Source organism: Castor canadensis, chromosome 12 (genome assembly GCF_047511655.1).
Source record: "Castor canadensis chromosome 12, mCasCan1.hap1v2, whole genome shotgun sequence".
NCBI classification, from domain to species: domain Eukaryota; kingdom Metazoa; phylum Chordata; class Mammalia; order Rodentia; family Castoridae; genus Castor; species Castor canadensis.
Window position 1 is genome coordinate 5,240,657 of NC_133397.1, and position 20,623 is coordinate 5,261,279.

General features: G+C 40.9%; 1 protein-coding gene across 2 annotated transcripts in view; it reads left to right on the forward strand.

The window, feature by feature from the left end:
- Rsad2 (radical S-adenosyl methionine domain containing 2) overlaps window positions 1-20,379 on the forward strand; it is a 21,271-nt gene extending 892 nt beyond the window's left edge. The window contains exons 2-8 of one of the 2 annotated variants that reach the window (XM_074049097.1): window positions 177-250; window positions 6,428-6,643; window positions 8,350-8,511; window positions 11,527-11,756; window positions 13,521-13,670; window positions 15,445-15,477; window positions 17,274-20,379. In XM_074049097.1, the coding sequence (XP_073905198.1) occupies window positions 177-250; window positions 6,428-6,643; window positions 8,350-8,511; window positions 11,527-11,756; window positions 13,521-13,670; window positions 15,445-15,477; window positions 17,274-17,438 (1,030 nt within the window). In that variant the 3' untranslated portion in view covers window positions 17,439-20,379. The remainder of the gene's footprint in view (window positions 1-176; window positions 251-6,427; window positions 6,644-8,349; window positions 8,512-11,526; window positions 11,757-13,520; window positions 13,671-15,444; window positions 15,478-17,273) is intronic. The other variant, XM_074049098.1, reaches the window with a different exon arrangement.
- The last annotated feature ends 244 nt before the right edge of the window (window positions 20,380-20,623 follow it).

Genomic DNA, 20,623 nt, shown 5'->3' on the forward strand with positions numbered 1-20,623 from the left:
CTAATTCTCCTTTCAACTTAATCCCCTCATTAAAAGCCCTGTGTCTAAATACAGTCACATTCCGAGGAACTGGAAGGTTAGGGCTTCAACATACAAAATTCATGGCACAGAATAGCCTATAACTCCTCCAAATGTCTGGATTGGCAGCCTGTCCTCTGTGTTTCACTTTATTTTAGGCCCTTCCTACAGCCAGCCACCTCACTCACCAGTCTGTTTCCCTCCCCGGAGTACCTTGTGGGTAAGCACGATGGTAAGGCTTGGGCTTAAACTTAACTTTTCCTTGAGCCTCTAACATGGCGCAGTTTGCTAAATGAACCATCATATCTTAAGATTTCCTTCCATTTTCACCAACCTCTGTGCTACAAGGAGAGGTCAAATTAAAATGACACTGCAGATCAGCTTCATACATCTTCAAGCACATGGTGAACATATTGTGGTTATGATATCGTTATTCATAAAATAAAACCTCTGTCTTATCTTTGAGAGCCAATCTCAGGCCCTAGCACAGGGACTCTGAGGGTACCAGCTGGATGTTTGCATTGAATAAACATGTCTGTAGCAGCCTTACCCTTGTGATGGGGAAGAAGAGGATCCAGGAGCTAGAAGACACATGAAGGAGACATTACTGAGAGAATGAGTGAGTGCAGCTGTATTCTTAGGAAACTCCAGGCTTCAACACTTCCAGACTCAAACAAGAAAACAGTGAAATGGTTCTAGCTGCTCTGCTCTTAGGAGAAAATAGAAAGGGGGAGTATATATACATACATACATACGTATATATATATACTGTATTTATATATGTGTATATATTTATATACTGTATTTATATATGTATATATGCAGTAATTACTATATAATAAAATGAAAGAAAAGAGGTAGTTTTTGAAAACCTGCTTAAGTACTTATGCTTTAGATATTCTATTCTAATAAAAGAAAGAAAAGAAAAGTCAGAATAATGAAATACAAGAGAATAGAACCATAGTGAAAAGGGATCAGAGTTGAAAAGGACAATTCTACATCAACAAATTTAAATAAGAAAACAGTGAAATGGTTCTAGCTGCTCTGCTCTTAGGAGAAAATAGAAAGGGGGAGTATATATACATACATACATACATATATATATATATATACTGTATTTATATATGTGTATATATTTATATACTGTATTTATATATGTATATATGCAGTAATTACTATATAATAAAATGAAAGAAAAGAGGTAGTTTTTGAAAACCTGCTTAAGTACTTATGCTTTAGATATTCTATTCTAATAAAAGAAAGAAAAGTCAGAATAATGAAATACAAGAGAATAGAACCATAGTGAAAAGGGATCAGAGTTGAAAAGGACAATTCTACATCAACAAATTTAAATATGAGTAGCTCAGACAATAAGAATTATCAAAATAGATTCAGGAAAGTGTGATGATTCTCCAACTCAAATCCCAGGAAAGAGGTTGATGAGAGGGCAGGTGCAGCTCCAAAGCCGAATGCCTGTGTAGCATGTGCAAGGCCTTCGCACAGTAAGAAATTTAAAATAATAAGAACAACAATAATATTTTTTCAAAGCACTAGCAAGTGTATAAGTAACTTATCTATCACGTAATAGATAAACCTTCTGCTACGTAGATCAGGTGTTGCTTTCTGGCGCGTTTGTGGGCCTCCAGTTTGAAGCAAATTATACTGTAGAGTTGTTTTCTGTCCAAGAAACGAAGTTCATGCGACTCCCTGTGAAGAAAGCATCAGCCTGACAAATCCAGATGCTCATTTTTTTTTTTACTGTCTCCATGGGAGCCTGAGCCATGATTGATCCTTGCCTAAACCCTGAAAGTATGTCCCCAAAGGGACTCTCTGTTAATGACTGGAGGTGATATGGGCAATGCACCATGCCCTACCAACTTGCCAGGAGAATTTGGCACAAATGTCAACATTGATATGCATACCTATTCCTCATTGAGGTCCTGAGATTCAACTACCACGTTCCACACACAGCAGGACATGCCTCCATGTCCTTCACTCTGCATAACCCCAGGCCCTGGGACTCCAGCAGGTCTACAGGCCACAGATTTCCCACAGGTGCCTGCCATTCCCTGCTGGACAGAAAGTGCATGCTGAGCAACGCAGAGGGTGGAGGACCCCGGGCTTATGCTGCCTCTCCAGACTGCTGGCCCCGCACCTTCTCCCCTTGCTCTTGCTCTGCCCCCTTCACTGACATAGGGCGCTAGCTGGGAGCATCACAAAGACATGCATCCTGAATCAGTGACCAATCGGATGATCTTGAAACTCCTAACACACAACCCACCACACACACGCACACACACACTAAAAACTAAAATTTCAGTACACTGGGCTCACTGTCATCTGGGAACACTGACAGTTTCATTTCATTTATTTAAAAGTATGTACAGTCACAAATCTGAACCCATAATGAGTGCAAAGGAAAGCAAAAGAGCTAGATGTCTGCAACACATATAACTAACCAACTGCACAATACCCAATGAAGTCCAACAAATCAACAATGTAGCAGAAACCTCAATACAAAACTAGACAAGGGATCTGTATAGGCACATCGCAAAAGAGAATATTGAAATAGCTAACAGACACATGAAAAGATGCTTAATATCAGTCACCAGGAAACTGGCAATAAAACCACAATGGGACATGATCACACACAATGGCTAAAATGAAGTAAGATGGAATGGTTTTCAATGGCAACAAGTGAGAGGGACGATGTGGAGCAACAAGGACCCTTACACTACTCTGGTGGTCAGTCACTTTGGAAAACTAAAGGGATGCATTAGAAGCAGAACGCTTGTGTCCCTTATCAACCAGTGATTCCACTATTGGGTGCCATTAAGTGGCCATGCATACCCAACAAAACTGCACACATAGATGGATCAGAAGACATGCAAGAACAGTGGTAGCATAATAGCAAAATAATCTATATTCTCATCAGAATAGAATGAGTGATGGTTGTGCAATATTCACACAAGGGAACATTATATAGCTATGAAAATGAACAGATGACCAATAAATAACACAATGATGAATCTGCAAACGTAACACTGAGTGAAAGAAGTTAGACACAAAAGCCTACATACTGTGCAATTCCATCCATATAAACATAAAGAAAACAATGGTGACATTTAGCTGTTACCAGTTGCATTTGAATTCCTTTAAACATGAACAGCTCCCAAGGAGTAGAAAGCAAGGAGGGGTAGCCTTGATGTCAACCACAACCTATATCCATCCTGAGCAATTGGCAGAGGATATCGTTCCCTGATCTTTGCAAGCCATGACTGTGAGGTTTCTGTCTTCTCCTGACCTCTGAGGACTACAGGCGACAGGGGAAGGACAGGAGCCTAGCAACAAACAATAGCCTTTGTCAGATTGAAGAGGGCTTGGAGTATCCTGGGAAGACCTAAATCCAGCATCCTGGTCAGGCCTGGCCTGGGAGGGAGGGTGAACAGGGGAACTTCAAATTTGCCAGAAAGTCAATTCTGCAAGTTTTAGTTATCTTATGGAAGCCCTTAGACAGAACCATGTGACATTCAGGCATCTGTCCTGTATAAACCAGTAAGTTCCAAAGCAAGTCCATGGCTTTAGTGCCTTACTCCTGGTTGAGTGGGGAAAGAGGAATTAGGAGGCAATAATCCTGTACTCAAAAATTACCAATGTGACTATGACTTTTGTGAGCTCTTTTACAACAAGGATTTTTGGGTTATCCATTTACACTTCATATTTGTTAATTTTTTTATTAATGTGTAGGAGGATCTCAATACATACTTGTTGAAGGAAGGAAGGAAAGAAAAAAAGAAGAAAAGAAAGTATGCCAGAGTACCTGAATGAATGAATGAATGAATGAACGAATGAATGAATGAACAAACTAGCAAATGAACAAAAGAAACTGACCTGGGTGGGGTAGACTTGGGAAGCAAAGACAAAGTAACATGATAATAATGACAAATTATTGAGCAGTGTTCGAAGTGCTTAAATCCCTGCTCAAATCTTGTAACATGTTTCCTGAGCTGGGACATAAGTCAGGACATACAAAGTAAAACAGCATGTCTGCCACACATGCAGTGCACATGTTAAATATTTCTAACGTGTGTGGCAAGCGTTACCCTTAGGTATTAATCTACACCATCCCTTAATCTTTAAAACGCCTTGTGTGAGTTAGATATCACTATCTGTATGTCCAGGTATGTTCCCAAGATCAGACAGGTAAAGAAACCTACCCCAAATAATGCAATGTTGGCTGAGCAAAGATTCAACCTTCAAAATGTCTTGCTTCACATAGCCTGTGTTTTCCCCTCTGGCTGTGCTAACGTTTGACTTCATATGCACGTGATCCAGCACAAAGCACTTCTCAATGGAGGCAGACCATGACGTGAGTGTTTCAAACACCTTTAGCTCAGAAGAGTTCAAGGACTTGGCTCGGATCCATGGTTGCACAATTGGATCACTAAATAGGTGCTTTGTTGTTTTGCAGAATTTGCTTTCAGTTTCCTCCATTCAGGAAAAGGAGTTGTTTCTGTTTCCATTCAGAGAACAATAACCAACCCTGACTGAGCACTGCAAGGTGCTGGTCATTGTTCTAAGTGACTTGTGTAGAGTCACATTGCCACTCTTCTCAAAGATCACAGGAGATATAGGGCTTGCTGAGATGTACTATACTTCTCTGTGGTCCAGAGTGTGAGCTATGAGCTGGGTCTCTGCCTCCCCAAGCTCAGCCACTAGACTGTTCACACTTTGCTTGGGATATATGAAAGTGCCATTCTGATTACAGAGGGATAAAAGGAGCAGTCCAATTCAGGAGTCCACAATACTTCCTCAGAAAACTGTAAAAATAAACACAGGACAAGTTACGGTAATTCTGGCCAATTAGGACTCATCTTGGAAAAACATCCAATTTTCCTAACTGAAAATGTCTATTGAAAATGGTACAGAAATGCAGGAAAACATAAATGTCTACATTTTAATGCTCTCACAATACACAAATTAAGCTGACTACCTAGAGAAGGATGAAGAATAAATTTTGTTATGTCTCTTCACCTTCTACAGCCACCGAAAGGGATCCTGATGTTAATAGATTATACAGTTATCCTACTCTGGTCAAGCAATCCTTGTATTTGTGTCTTTAAAATGATACATTGCTGTTACTACAGTCACCAGGCCACACAGCGGATCTCTTGCAGTTTTTCCTCCTGCCTACCTAGAATTGTGTATCCTTTGACCAGTATCTCCTCACTCCTCCCAGCACCTGCTAACCCTCATTCTACTTTCTATTCTGTGAGTTTAAATATTTAGATTCTGTATTCAAGTGCAGTGTTGTCTTTCTGTGTCTGGTGTTACCTCACACGGTGTGTTCCAGGTTCATCCATGTTGTCACAAATGACAGGATTTCCTTCTTTCTAAAGACTGGACAGTATTTCATTGTATGTATGGATACATAAACAATACATATACACATATAATATACATACACACGCACACAACATACGCATACATGCATGATGCGTGTATGTTTATGTACATGTATGAGTCTAACATTTTCTTATTCACTCCTTGTTGATTCTGTGTCTAAGCTATTCTGACTAGTGCCACCGTGAATGTGCAGATGTCTGTTTGACATGCTGATTTCACACTGGGCTGGCTAATAGGGACATAATGACTAGTGGCTTTCTTCACAAGCTTGTCCAGAGTATCCACCATAAGGTTGAAGCTGTCACACCGTCACACAGGTTGAGCATCTAAAAATCTTTTTTAACATGGACACAATACCGCAAGTGGAAAATTCCACATGTGAAACTGTTTCATGCACAAAATTGTTTAAAAAATGTTTTTCAAATTGGGTCACATCCCCAAGATCTTTCCTTGTACACATTAAACTATCTGAAAATGTGAAAAAAAATCCAAAATCTGAGACATTTCAAGCCATTCAGCTAAGAGACCCTCAGCTTGTATCAAAAGTAGCATACATATAAAAAGGTTAGCTACAGCTCTGCCTGCCAGGTATGGAGAAATGCCCTTGGGTACTGATATCTTCATATCACTGTCCAGTTAGAAAGACGTGTTTTCACAGGTGGACTGGGGCAAAAAGTGAGTCAGTCAAAGGCAGTGTGTTGGTCCCAGTCCTGAGCCTTCAGTCTTGGCTCTGCTCCAACTTTCACTTTCAGAAAGATGGAAATGGAAACTAACTCAGCAGGGACTTAGTCAAAGGGGGTGTGTTCCTCCTCCTGTGACAGGAGGTGTGGCTGCTTTCCATCCTCATATAACACACAGGGGCAGCTTCAGGGCGTCAGTGTGTCCAGGCTACCCACTGCCCTTGCTGGGAAGCTTCGGAATACATTCACACAGCCGATGGGCTCCCTCTGGAGGAGTCTAGCCTCCCTGCTCTGCTGGCTGAGGGCAGCCTTCCCGTGGCCAGGTGCAGAGAGGGGACAGCAGCAGGTGGGGGAAGACCCCAAGGAGAGCCAGGAGGAAGATGAGGATGAGGTTCTGCCCACGACCCCCACAAGTGTCAACTACCACTTCACTCGTCAGTGCAACTACAAGTGCGGGTTCTGCTTCCACACGGCCAAGACGTCCTTTGTGCTGCCCCTGGAAGAGGCCAAGCGAGGGCTGCAGCTGCTCAAGCAAGCTGGTGAGTCTGGGTGCAAAGGGAAATGAGGATACTTGTCCCCTGGAAGGTCGTACAGGTTGGGGTCCCCTCATGAACCAAGGCCAGCGCTTCCCAGGGACCAGAACAGGTGGCCCTGTGAGAGAAAGGAAGGCTGGCAGAGGTGGATGGCAGCCTGCCTAAGCCTTGGCAGTGGCATGGACAGTCATTAGTGGAGTGCCCTGTTCCTCCTGTAAGCAGAGGTCAGGTCCCTGTGCCACCCAGCATTCTGAAGCAGGCAGTTTAGGACAGTCATGCCACTCTCAGAGGCTATCTAAAACATGAAAGAATCTGGAAAGAGGAAAGTTGAAAAAGATCAAACTCTTTGATCGAAGAGCAGCAAAAGTTAAACCTTTTATTTTGGGTCATGTATTTGCCCTTCACGGGAACCTTTTAGAAATGATTTTAACAAAGAGCAGGGACCTTGCTCTTAAGGCTTGTTTACTGGACCTCACACATCCAACACCTGCAGGCGTCTCAGAGGGAACCCAGCAGTGAAGTTCCAATGCAACAGCTCCATGCATCCTGTCCTTTTTTTCCCTCCTGCTGGTCCTTCCTAGGTCACCTCCTTAACTGCCAGCTCTCCCTCCTCCTGCTTAGCATTTGAACTGAAGGAAAGCAGAAATGCCCAAGTCACACCTTACAACACAGCCACGATGTCACAAAACAGACGCCCCAGGGGCACAGCTCACAGGTGCAGAGACAGCAGACCCCTGGCCAGCTCCCACAAGGCATGCTGCCCTTTACCTACTGCTTTGCCCATCATCAGCTGGTACTCTATGCAGCGATGAGTGCCACCCGACTCTGTGCTTTCTGTAAATGAAAGCCCACAGTAAGAATCTGTGGAATCTGACTTCCCTTGCTCCTCTTTGTGTTTGCTAGGTCACCCACAGCTGGTCACCCAAGTGACACCCTCCACCTTGACATTCTCACCAACTTCTGAGTTCTCCTGACTTCTCACCAGGACTTTTATAATTCATTCCATTGTCTCTGCATTCCTACCTGAATATTATCTTATTAAGATGTACTTAACTATCCACCTAACCTAACTCTCTCACATGTCTTACAAAATGAAACTTAGGAGCCTTGACATCCCAGGCCATGGGCAAGCTCACTGTTATATGATATGATATGATATGATATGTTATGATATGGGCAAGCCCTCATATCTTCTACCAGAGGCCAGGGGAAGTGGTTTTCTGCTTCAAAAAAATCTGGGTTGCTCACTGTACCCGTTGACTTCTTCTGTTCATCTGTGGAAGAAGCAAAACAATGACAAAATCTTCAAGTGATTTTCTTTTTCCTGTTTAGACTCTGGATTAAATACATGGTTATTCCCATTGAGCAGCATTGATGTTGGGAACTCTGATTAGGGAAGGGAAGATAATAGAAAGGTTTTATTTCATTGTTCTGCATTGAGAAAATATTACTTTTGCCATTAAAATAACATGGATGAGAGCAGAGCATGGTGGTACGTCTATAATCCCAGCACCTTGCAGGCTGAGGCAGAAGAATTGAAGTTTGAGACTAGCTTAGGCTACACAGAGAAACTCTGTCTTAAAATAAAACAAAACAATGGGCTGTGGCTCAGTACAAGACTCCAGGTGCCATCCCCAGAACAGAAAAATAAATAAAATAAAATAATAAAATGGCTGTTTGTGAAGTGGGAAGCTGTGTTTTATCTCTCACAGGCATGGAGAAGATCAACTTTTCAGGGGGAGAGCCCTTTCTGCAGGACCGCGGTGAATACCTAGGCAAGCTTGTGAAGTTCTGCAAAGTGGAGCTCGGTCTGCCAAGTGTGAGCATTGTAAGCAATGGTAGTCTGATCCGGGAGAGGTGGTTCAGAGACTATGGTAAGCTTCCTTGTATGACACCTCAGTCACTACTATTAATATCATTGGTTCCTGCATTTCCTTCCACCCTGGGCCTTAGGCCAGGCCTTCTGGAGAGCCGGGAGGAAAGAAAAGCAAATCTTGCTTATTCTAATCTCCTCCAAAGCTCTGTGTGGTGTCAGGGATGTTTTGATTCTGTAGGGCTCTCAATAAACAAGCATGTAGAGACAGATAACAGAGAATGTTAGCAAGCATGACCATCTTACACCTTCCAATTTAGAAAGCATTAGCACCTGCCACCTATGCTTAGCCACCATTGAGGAAAATTAGCACCTTTCACAGCTGTGTAATAAAATATCTTGGTCCTAGACAGGACCAAGACTAATCATATCAAAAGCTCATGGTATATGGATTGGCTGGTTTGGAGGGCTCCAAGGAGTTCTTCTGTGTAACCAGGATTAAGAGCCACTGTATCCTGATATTGCTGAGGTCCCCTAGGGTTAAGTTTTGTATGTATGTGGTATCCTTAGAGCAATGCCTGGCATTGGAAGGCACTTGGAAATGTTGCAGGTGTTACATCCTCATCTTAGTACAATTCCCCATTTTTGCTCTGAATGAGACACTGAACTATGAGGTCACTGGAAAGGATCTTTTGAAGATGCTGACCAGAGATCTCTGGTGGAATGCTACCCCAGAGATGGGGACTAGAGGCTGTGCATGTGGTTGGTGCAGTCTCATGAAGGTTAAACAGAAAGAGTGGATTCAGAATGCCAGGAGAGAGTGATTCAAGGAAGAGGCCATGGGTCAAACCAGATGTGCGTGGAGGGAGACATCCCATGGAAAGGGTGGAGGTTCAAAGCAAGCTCTGGGAGCCAGATTCAGAGAGTCAGAAAAAGAGTGCAGGAAACAGTGTGACCAGACACTAGTGATCAGAGGTTTGGGGCATGGTCCTGAATACCACCTTCCCTCCAGGATGGGCTTGATAGGCCTGTCCCTGTGTGTCGAGTAAGGGGCCAGAGGATCTCTGCCCTGCAGGATCAGATGCTCAAATGTATGCCTGGAATAGGTGGTGTAAAATCCTACATTTAGAAGTATATGAGAAAATCCAGCATCATTGCAAGTAGACAAGCAGAAAGTGTGAGAGTATGGGGGGTGGGAAGCATGAGGATCTCTTTAATTGCTATATGGAAGTTTGACAGATCCTCAAATTATTAAAGATACATAAAATCACATTCTATGTAAATTTCCCAAGTAAAAATATTTACAAATAATTTGAAATATTTTCAGATGCTTGAGGAAGGAAGCAAATGTGTGGGCATGCCTGTCTAGTGCCCCCAGTCCTCATCTCTGAAGCATCAGGGTGGGTCAGTGTGCTTAGGTGGATGATTACAGTTGGGTCAGAGCTCCAGAGGCCATTCGCTGGAAAGACTCCCACGACTCACTAGCCAGTTATACTCAGAGCTAGGGTTTGTTAGTGCCAAGGACACAGAACAAAAATATCTAAGCAAAGGCACAACTATCAAATCCCATGAGGACAAACACACACTTCTGAGTCCCTCCCCATCAAAAGCCATGCAGGTATGCTTGGGCTTTGCTTGGGACATCTCTGCACAGGGAAGCTAATTTGAGTCCTAGGCTTCGAAGGTTTTATGAGGGCTGGGCACTCAGTCACATACTGCTAAGTGACTAGCCATAGTGACTGCCCCCCCCCCAACAATATAGCCAAATATATCGTGAATCTTGCTGCACAATCCTGACAAGTCTTGACAGTTCCATTCAGCATGTCCATGACTCCAACTTGTTGACATCACCCACTGGTCACATATAGAAGGTTACAGCAGCCATGTATGCAGGGGCCTGACAAGACTCCATCATGGTTTCAGGCTCTTCTGCAAAAATCCGAGGACAGGCTGAGTGAAAATATTTGCTCTGTTAAATCTCTCTTCCCAAGAGCTGTGATCAAAGAGGCTGAGAACAGAATGTGGGGATAGCACAGAAATACAGCAGAAGGTAGAGCTCAACCAGAGGGCCTTTCATGGACTGGACGTGTCTTTATGTGTTTGGTTTGGAACTTTTGTTGGGGAGCGAAGAGGACTGGTTATAAACTATATGTTCAGTTAGTTGCCTCATCCCAATATGCTGTTCCATTGGGAATTTATTTGAGGTCAATTTGAGAACATTTTGAGTTGTTTTAAATAATAGACAATTGACTTATTTTGTCTTGGTTTGTGCTAGATGCTTGTTACACATGGGTAACATAAAATTAGTCCTGAAATAGGAATTAAAATTATTGTTTATATTATTAGAGAATGGTGGATTAAAGAGTTTTTGGAGCCCTCTGCTTCTATAACTTGAAAGTAATTTTAAGAAAAAGGAGTCAGCTTTGGGAAATCACTATAACTGGAATACTCAGTTGTGGCAAACAGTCTATCGAATGCCTATTCTCTCTCGGAGAGCATTTAAAAGCAAAGAAAGCTAAGGGGGTCACAAGAAAGAGGACATAGACATTGATGTTACAGAAACTGGTGGAGGAGAGCCCAAACCAAGATAATTGTCAGTGTTTTTAGTGCTCCAGTAACACCCTGTTTTCAGGCAGGGCGGGGCCTGGTTGTACACCGGCTCCTGCATACAGCTTCCCTTTATCTCAGTTTTCTTAGCCTCTAGTACAGTTGTACCTGGCATGGCACAGAGTCTCTGTGAATATTTAGATTGTAAATTAAAGGTACAAAACATATCAAGAACTTGTTGAAATACTAGGGACTTTCTATAAAGCAATTTGTCTGTGTGATGGGAAAAGAGAAGCAAACCTATAATTGCTACCACTTGAGCCATACCTCTAGCCATGTGTATCATTTTAATGGCTATTTTACACAAGTATAACTCACGTCTCGGGGACATTCTTGGATTTGAGAAAAACTGACATTTAAAAATTAAAATAAAGATGCAAATAAGGTAGGTTTTATCTTAAAGAGATTTAGACAAGTAGAAAGGCTGGGTTCTTTGACAGAAAAGTTTAGATGGCCGTTTTTCCTGCAGGTGAATATTTGGACATTCTTGCCATCTCCTGTGACAGCTTCGATGAGCAAGTCAATGTCCTTATTGGACGGGGTCAAGGAAAGAAGAACCATGTGGAAAATCTTCAGAAACTGAGGATGTGGTGTAGGGATTACAGAGTGGCTTTCAAAATCAATTCTGTCATTAATCGTTTTAACGTGGAAGAGGACATGAACGAACAGATTAAAGCGCTGAACCCTGTCCGCTGGAAAGTAAGTCCCCAATGCTGACTTTGGTGAGTTTAATCCAGAAAACATTTAGGCGAGACTTTCTCCAAAGAAACTGGAAACAGCACCTGTACTGGGAACTGTGGACCTTTTGAGCCATATCTTTTGTCTTTCTTTTAGCTTTGTTAAGCTTCCAGCTATACTTTCCTTTGCTTTGTTTTCCCTTCTGAAAGCTTGAACTGACTTTATTCTGGAATATTGTGAGGATCAAGGTCAAAGGTATGCTATGTGCTTAGAGATGTTCTGAAGAATAAATTCCCCTGTAGCCTAAATTTCTTCTGAAAACCCTAGCCTTTCTTATGGATGGATATATGTTCTTCACTGATGACAGGTTTGATTCCAAAATTCATCCTTTGTGATTGGCCTCGCTGCCAGCCTCAGAAAGTCTAAGGCCCACAAGCTGACTTAACATAGATAGTTTTCACGATGTGTGGACATTGATTTACTATTAATTCCAGTTTTGCATCTCTAACAATTCTGAATCAGCAGAGGAAACTGTTTCGTAAGCAGCTTCATAAACCTCATAGTATATCCAGCATAGTCTGAAAGGGGCAGGGGTGTAGGGAAGGCTGATATGACTATGAATTTTTAACAAACTACCTTGGGGAATGTTGTGTAATTATCCAGAATCTGTGACTGGGGCACAAAGTAGATGTAGCTGAGGATAAGATGTAGAAGGCAAGTCTAGCAAGTTAAAGAATGGTGAGACATGTTCTGCAAAGCTCTGTGAGTTAGGATAGCTCACAGTTTGAACTGGAAGGCTTCATGTAGGAGGTGCCGTTGGTGCTCGGAAAGATGGAAAGAATTTCCACAGGTGGGGAAGACCTGGGCGAGGAAGTCATGTCTAGACCAGAGGCATACTCACCAAAGAAAAGCTTCCCTTTCAGTGCTGCCTTAGATGTTCATTGAATTCCATGTCAGCATTCAAAGAGAGCTGGGGGATGGGAAAGGGGTATTATGTTAGTTTCTGAAGTTGTCCTATAATATGTGGAAGTGGATTAGAGGAAAGTTGTAAATGCTACTTATTTGAAGGATTTTTAAAAGTAGATATATTGAACTTGAACTTTCAGTTACATAGATAAGTAGGCTGGAATATCAGTCCCACTCCCATGCCTAGAAAAAAGATGAAGATGGGTGATAAGAAGAGCAGGTTCTGAAAATGGGGAGGCAGAGGCTGCAGCCAGAGGGCTGAGCTCCAAGACCTAAGAGTTTCCCTAGAACCACCTCTCCTTGCTCCTGTCCTTGTCTCTGCTCCCTCATCTCTGCTCCTCTTTTGTTGTTACTGTGTTCCTCAGTATTCTGTTTTGCATCCTTTCTCTCAAATATGTGTGTGTGTGTATTTCTCATGCCTTTGGTTTGCTTTTTCTGCCTGAATCACTCCGGATTAGCCACTTAAGAATCCAAACTCTTGGTGGGAGGGGTTTAGTCCTGCCTGCTTGGAAAACTGTGTTTTCCAAGATCACTGAGGTCCACAGGCTATTAACTAAGTGATGACCCTGAACCAGGTGCCATGCTTCGTCCCCTTCCTCCTATAGCTCAGAGCCTGTGTCCCTGAGCCTGCCTTCTCCCCTTGAAGCTCTGCATTTGGCAGACACCAGCAATCATGAGCCAGGTACAGTTCAAACCTTCTTGGGGGTCACCTCTTGAGAAAGGAGAGTAACCTCTCAAGCACGGTTTTGCTGTTACCTATAGGACTGGTGTGCACAGTGGTGAAGGCTCTCTACCCAGCAGAATTTCCTTGTCTTCCAGGTCTTCCAGTGCCTCCTAATTGAGGGTGAGAACTCTGGAGAAGATGCGCTGAGAGAAGCAGAAAGATTTGTTATAAGTGACAAAGAGTTTGAAGGATTTTTAGAACGCCACAAAGACGTGTCCTGTTTGGTGCCCGAATCTAACCAGAAGGTTGTATGCAGCAAATGTTGACCATCACACATTTAGATCATTTCCAAAGTGGGGATCTCTCATCCTAGAGAGTTGCATCTTGTCACATTGCTATTTTTGATGATTCAGTGTGGAGAAATGGAGGAGTGCAGTCCCTGGGCCAGATGGGTTGAGGTCCACTAGGGTCTTGGATGACCTTCAGTTTCTCTCTATATAAAGAGGTGGAAAGCTGCTTCCATGATTATATGTATAATCACAGTACAAACTTGACATGTGAGTCACAGGTGTATGAATAGCACACACACACACATGCATATAAAATCTCTGTATATGTGGTAAGTACACGATTCGGTGCCCAGACATGGAAGGACCTAATGAGTGCTACCATACTGATATCAGCATCCTCACATTATTTACTTGCATTGTCTCTGAATAATTTCAACAGGTGGATAGAATGAAAAGAAATGCTTTGCTATCCCTTAGTTGTCTAGTGTGAGAACTATTGGTCACATCTGTTTAGCACGAATTTCACACATGGATGAAGCAGTGCTGGCCATAGCTTGTACATATGGCAATGCCTTCAGCTATTATGGAGGCAAGGTAACTAATGCACTTTCAGACCAAAAGGAAAACAATTCCTGCTCTCCCTGACACAATGGAGAATCCTCTGTATTGATGCAAGAGATGAACATTTTAAAAAATTAAGAATGTTATATTTGAACCCATAAACAATAAAAATAGATGCCAGCACATCATAAAAAGTAAGAGTAGACTCTAGTATTGTCATATATGTTACTGGATTATATAAAATAAAGTATCATACATAAAAAGTTATTTAAGTCAATAAGAACTCATTAATGCACAAAAAGCAAACCAGGCAATGAATATAAATAGACAATTTATTAAAAAATATGGTAAGCAAACAATTTAAGAATCTTGGATATTATAAGTAGTCACAGAAATATGAATTAAAATATGAAGATGTTAACAAGAGGCAAGTCATATTGTCCTAGACAACAAATAGGTAATTTACAATGTAACCTTTTAAATGTTCCCATATTTTGATTCATAATTGCTACCTTAAAACAGGAAGTCTTCAGTAATACAAAGAAATATTGATATAAACACATGCTTTGCAGTATCACAAGAGTAGTCCAAATTGAAGGTATACCAACAGCATAGCAGGAATGGGAAAATTAATAGGTTCACAGAATGAAATGTTATACTCATTATAAAACACAAAATGACAAGCACAAATTCTCACAATATGATATTAGGTGCAGATGAAAACCAGTGTACAAAATTAACCAGAAGTTTCATGCATCTGTACCAGTAATTTTTGCTTACCTTTATAACATTTTGGATTTTAAATTTTTTTAAATAAGTATAAATTTCATTATTTGAAAATATTTTAAAATTATTATTTGAAAGTATTTTAAAAAGAGGTTCTCCTATCTGCCACTCAAAAGAACATCAAATGCTTACATAATGGTGGGAATTCTAACAGAAATTCAGTTAAGAGGGAATTGCCCTGGTTGAGTGGGGTGGGGAGGTAGGGTAAGGTGAGCGCCTGTCTTTCCCATGGGGTTGACCCAGTGGCTCCAAAGAGACCAAAGGGATGCTTGTTATATACTTTTTTCCAGTATTGAGATTCAGAGCCAGGTTGTACTTTTCTAGTGTCTTCCACAGTTTTGTTTTTATTAGTTTTTAATGATAGATAGTTGAACAGTTGAGCAAACACACTGAAAAAAAGGTGAAATGAAAACTAAATTTCTGTTTGATTTCTCCTTTGCAGATGAAAAATTCCTACCTGATTCTGGATGAATATGTGAGTATTTTTCATGTCGAAATTATCACTGAAAAATGAATCGAGCAGCAATGCTAGAGTTGAGCTAAGATGAACACAACCATTTAATACCGATTAGATCGGTTTTTCTCAGGAGGTGTTCTGTGGTTTTACTGTTAGTGACTCTCATTAATATGACAGAGCCCTGGTCTCACTGTGCTGAGGGTTGTGCTCAGCAATTTCACAGGAATTCAGTTCCCTGGATTTGCACTAGCTACCACCCTTCTCAAAAATGCAAAGTAATCACTTTCCTTTCCCTTTGTAATGTCTTCCACGAAGAGATGCATCTCTGATGTCACACACAGCTAAATTCTCTACTACGGGTCTTGGACTGGAGGCTCTGCTGTGATAGGACAGAGCTCCCAGCTAGTTTACTGGCTGATTATTGGTGACAGTGGGAGGAGAGTCTCACTGTCCTCTCCAAACGCAACTGACATTATCTCCACCCCCATCACTTTCCAAAGGGAGAAGAAAACCCATCCTTCTCAAAAAAACAAAGACATGACTTCCCTTTCCTTTGTCTTTGTGATTATTGTTCTAGATGCATAACCTGTGCCAGGATTTCTCTAGCAAGGGACAAATAACCCATTCAAAGATGTGTTTAAAAATGAGCTCCATCAAGAACCATGAGTTCACTATTCACATTAGATTTGTGGTGTTTTTTGAGAAATGTTTATTATAGCTTCTGTGTTTCGTTATTTTCAAGTTAGTGGTGCTTTACAGCAATTTAATTTATTGTCAACAAAAGCTTTGTTTATAGGGAATAAGAAAAGTGGTAATGGATTCACTTCATGAGTCCAATGTAAAGGGGAAAATTCAAACTATGTATTTATTTATTTACTTACTTTTTTGTGTGTGTGATGCTGGGGTTTGAACTCAGAGCCTTGTGCTTGCTAGGCAGGTGCTGTTCCACTTGAGCTATGCTCCCAGCTCAAACAATTTCATTTTTGAGGTGCAGATCATGATTGGCTAGGAATTTTGATCTATGTTCCCCCAAGAAACTATCTGTTCTCTAAGTAAGCATAACTTGGAAAACATATAGTTAACCAACATTTGCTTTTTCCAATTGAATAACTTTTTGATTCTTCATGCATTTACTTGATCTCCTATGAAATGCTCAGTGTGACTAACAAGTAGTTCGAAGATCTCATTCCTGCCTACCAGGCAGAAAAGACTGGGAAATGATGAATTAAAATAGCTATGGTAGGATTAAAAGCATGACCCTTAGCCAGACACATACAACTCTTTTTTGATCTGGCATTTGCCTGCCTCAGTAACTACTTTGCCATTGTTCTCTCTTCCTTTCTTGAAAGAAGTCTTTATGAGAATTCAGACCTACACATTCATGCATACTTTTCATTCCTGCAATGTCATCCAGTCACAGTTTCACAACAATACAATATTACTCCATACTTCAGTGCTTTCATACTAACTACCATTTCCTCCTATTTAAAATTTCAAAACAAATGCAAATGTCAATGTTCTGGGGAAGTCTGTCCTGATTACCACTCCTTCCTCCAAGGGAGGCCTGTGTGCTCAGGTGGCACAAGTGTAATTCCGTTCACGACACACTGGCAATCTCAGAGGCTTATGCCAACCTCTTCATGGGTACCTGAGTTGCGTGTGTCCGGGGATGGAGCCCACTGAGTTCAGTTTCTGGCCATAGCCTCAAAACACATTTGTGGACATGATTGGAATATCAAAACACATTTTGGATTGATACTGTCAATCGAGTTTTACAGGATAAATGATGTGAAAATGCACTAATTCCCTCCTAGATGCGCTTTCTGAACTGCACAAGCGGGCGGAAGGATCCTTCAAAGTCCATCCTAGATGTGGGAGTGGAAGAAGCCATCAAATTCAGTGGTTTTGATGAGAAAATGTTTTTAAAGCGAGGAGGAAAATATGTCTGGAGCAAGGCAGACCTGAAGCTGGACTGGTGATGCTGAATGTGGTACAGGACTCCAGCCCACCTGTGGGAAGACTCCAGGTGCAGCTGTCATCCATTGTCTGCAATGCCAGCATAGTGGTTTTCCTCAGTGGCTGAAAACCTGATTATCTGCTGCACAGGATGTCTAATTATCTGTGGACACTGAACATGAAAATAACGAGGATGACTCAGGTTCATGGATAATGCAAAACCATTGCTTTACTTTAGTTGATTGGCTTCGTGCTTTATTGTCATTGAGAAAGCACTTCTGGGATTTTTTTTTTTTTTAGTTTGATTTAGTTTTTTTAGCATTCTTTTTTAAGGAGCAGAGCAGAGAATGCTAACCAAAAACTGCATTGGTAAACGACGTATACTTGGGACCTATAATTAAGTTCACAGATGCATCTGTGAGAAATAAGCTCCAGTGACTCCTTATGGGAGAAATATTTCATGTGGGTGTAATATTTTGAGCAAATTTTGCTGTGATTCCTATGTTTCAATTTTGAAGCATTTCTTCTAGTTTTTTTGTTTGACAGAGTCAGTGTTTTTTTTCTTTCTGCTAAGTATGGACTGCGATGCCAGTTTTCACACCTGGGAATCAAATGCCTTCTCTAACTATTTCTGCTTGTTGTAACACTTTCTTTTCTGCTGTTATGCCATTTGGAAATCTTGGACCTTTTACTCAGAAGTAGAGAATCAACAGATAATCCCAAAGAACAATAAAAGTGAATCTTACCATCTCTAGTGAGCACCCAGAAGAGGTGAAGATGGTGAAGATGGTGAGGCGTGGCTCCAGCACACAGAGACTGTTGATAAAGATAGCTGCCTGTGCTCTGCCCATTGTCTTCCAAGACTTATGACAAAACCCAGATACACTTTACATCTCATGATGCAGATGCAAGGGAAGTGCTTGGGTTGCTATGCCAACCCATTATTCAGACCACGTGATTCTGTCAAGCAAAAATATGAGTTGATTTGAATAGATGGGTGCTCTGGCTCTGAAAAGTGATAGTGGCTGGGTTGTTGAAAGCTCTTCCACAAAAGGCCTGGGAGCCATGGGCAGGAAGGGACATGATGAACAATAGAGAGTGAGCCCGGAGTTTATGTAAATGGAACTGAAGCAGCAGACAGTATTTCTGAATTAACTCTGAATCTGTTGAAATAAGATTCAGTCTAGGTCAGTATTAGAAGAATGAGTCCCTTTTCTAGCTCAAAGAAAGAGCATGACAGAGAATGTCACTTAATGGAAATCCTCTCCTGGTGGAACTGTTGCATACAGTTTAATTCTGTAACCTAGACACTATCTTGCTGCCTGGAAAATAATTTCCTATCATTGTTTCAGAAAAGCAAAGCCATAGAAATTTTTGTTTTGCCCAGGCAACGCAACTCCAGTGTCTGTGACTGGAGGGAACTTAAGTGTCTGATTTCATTAAACACCTCATGAAAAATTTGCTTCATAATCGATTTTATTTTGGTGGTTTTTTTTGGTTGTTGTTTGTTTGCTTGTTTCCAGTGCTGGGTATCAACCCTATGGTCTTGAGAAGGATTTTGGAAAGTTTAGTTTTGTGATTTTTTTTCTCATAAAGGATATCCTACTTCAATTAAGTCACTATAATTCAGTCATGACATGTTTCCGTCCCCTCCAAAAGAGGACAGTCATCTTGTGTTTTCTGAAAAGTATATAAACTTTTCTTTTATTTTTAGCTTTAATTTAATTTTTATTAGATTTTTAATACGCTTCTAGTTGCTTTGGCAATTATAACATGGATGACCTTTTTCATTATAAATTTTTTATTAGGATGTATTCATTACATGGGGGGATTCATAGTGACAATTTCAATTAGGCTTATACTGTACATTGATTAGATCACCCCCATCATCTCTTCCCCTCCCCCATCCCTGTGTACTTTCTTAATGAAGAAATGAATACCAAGCTTTTTTCTTTATAGGTTTTGATATTATCTAACCTGTGACTACTTTCTTATAATCAGCTTAAACATGAAGCAAAACTTTGAGTCAACACGAGTGTGCTTTGATCCTGTGTGCAAGCACCTGAGACGTTGCAGGTACACAGCAGCACTCAGTGTGATTTGGAAGCAAAGCTGAATCTGAAGCCTAAATCTAAGTGAATTTTTTTCTAGTTGAGAGGAACGACATTTCTCTTTTCCTGAGGAAAGCAAATATAAACCAAACAAAATTGCCCATGAGAAATAAGCCATTCTAAACACATTTCCAGCTCTTTTATCCAACAACTCCTTCACTCCCAATGTATCACTAAGGATTCACAAGGTCTTAATGCTTAAAATATTCTGATGTCCCTTTTTCATAGGAAACTTTGCCTTGGAGAAAAATTCAAATTCACATCAGTATTTTCTCTACTTCTTCGGTTTTGAATGAGTGTTAGTTTTGTGAAATACATTCCCTTTTGGAGAAAATAAAAAATAATTTAACTGATGTTTTTTAAGTGTTGAGGGCACTATTGCATGGATAACTACTGTTTAATTTAGGATGATGATCCTACAAGTGAGGTTTTATCTTAAGACAAGTGGAAGGACAGGACAGGAGGAATTACATGCTGGTTAAAAAAAGTACTAACCATCTCTAGTGTTTAGTGATAAATAAGTGACAGTTGTCTGGTTTATTTTTGTCTTTTTCAGATTTGAAGTTGAGTAGGGTTATTTGGCTAAATTTTCTGAAAAATGGACTCATGTTTTATCTGTATTTGAGTTTGGAGTCTAAGTGTTGCATAGATAGATACTGTGTTTAATAAGCTGTGACTAGACAGAGACCAATCATGCAGGCTTTGTCAGCTTTGATGGCATTGTCTGAGAGGATAGATGATGCTTAGTTTTTAGGGGAATATATATATATATATATATATATTTCCACATGTGATGCTTTTGGGCATTGGTCTAATGTATTGTAAGATGTTCAATGTATTAAAATATTTTTGTACATGGGCTTCTCTCTCATTGACTCAATGTTGTGAAGTCTGTCTTTGGTGTGTTTTTATAAACTGTGATTGCTAAAGGCAAATCCACTTTAAAAACCATCAAGGTTATCAATATTAATAAGCCCATTTCAGACAGCCTATCTGCATCAAGACAGCATGGAGATGGGCCACTGGGGAAAATAATCTAAAACTGAAGTCAATATCTTGGAGACCCAGCATCTTAAAGTCTGTTCATCTCAGAAGGA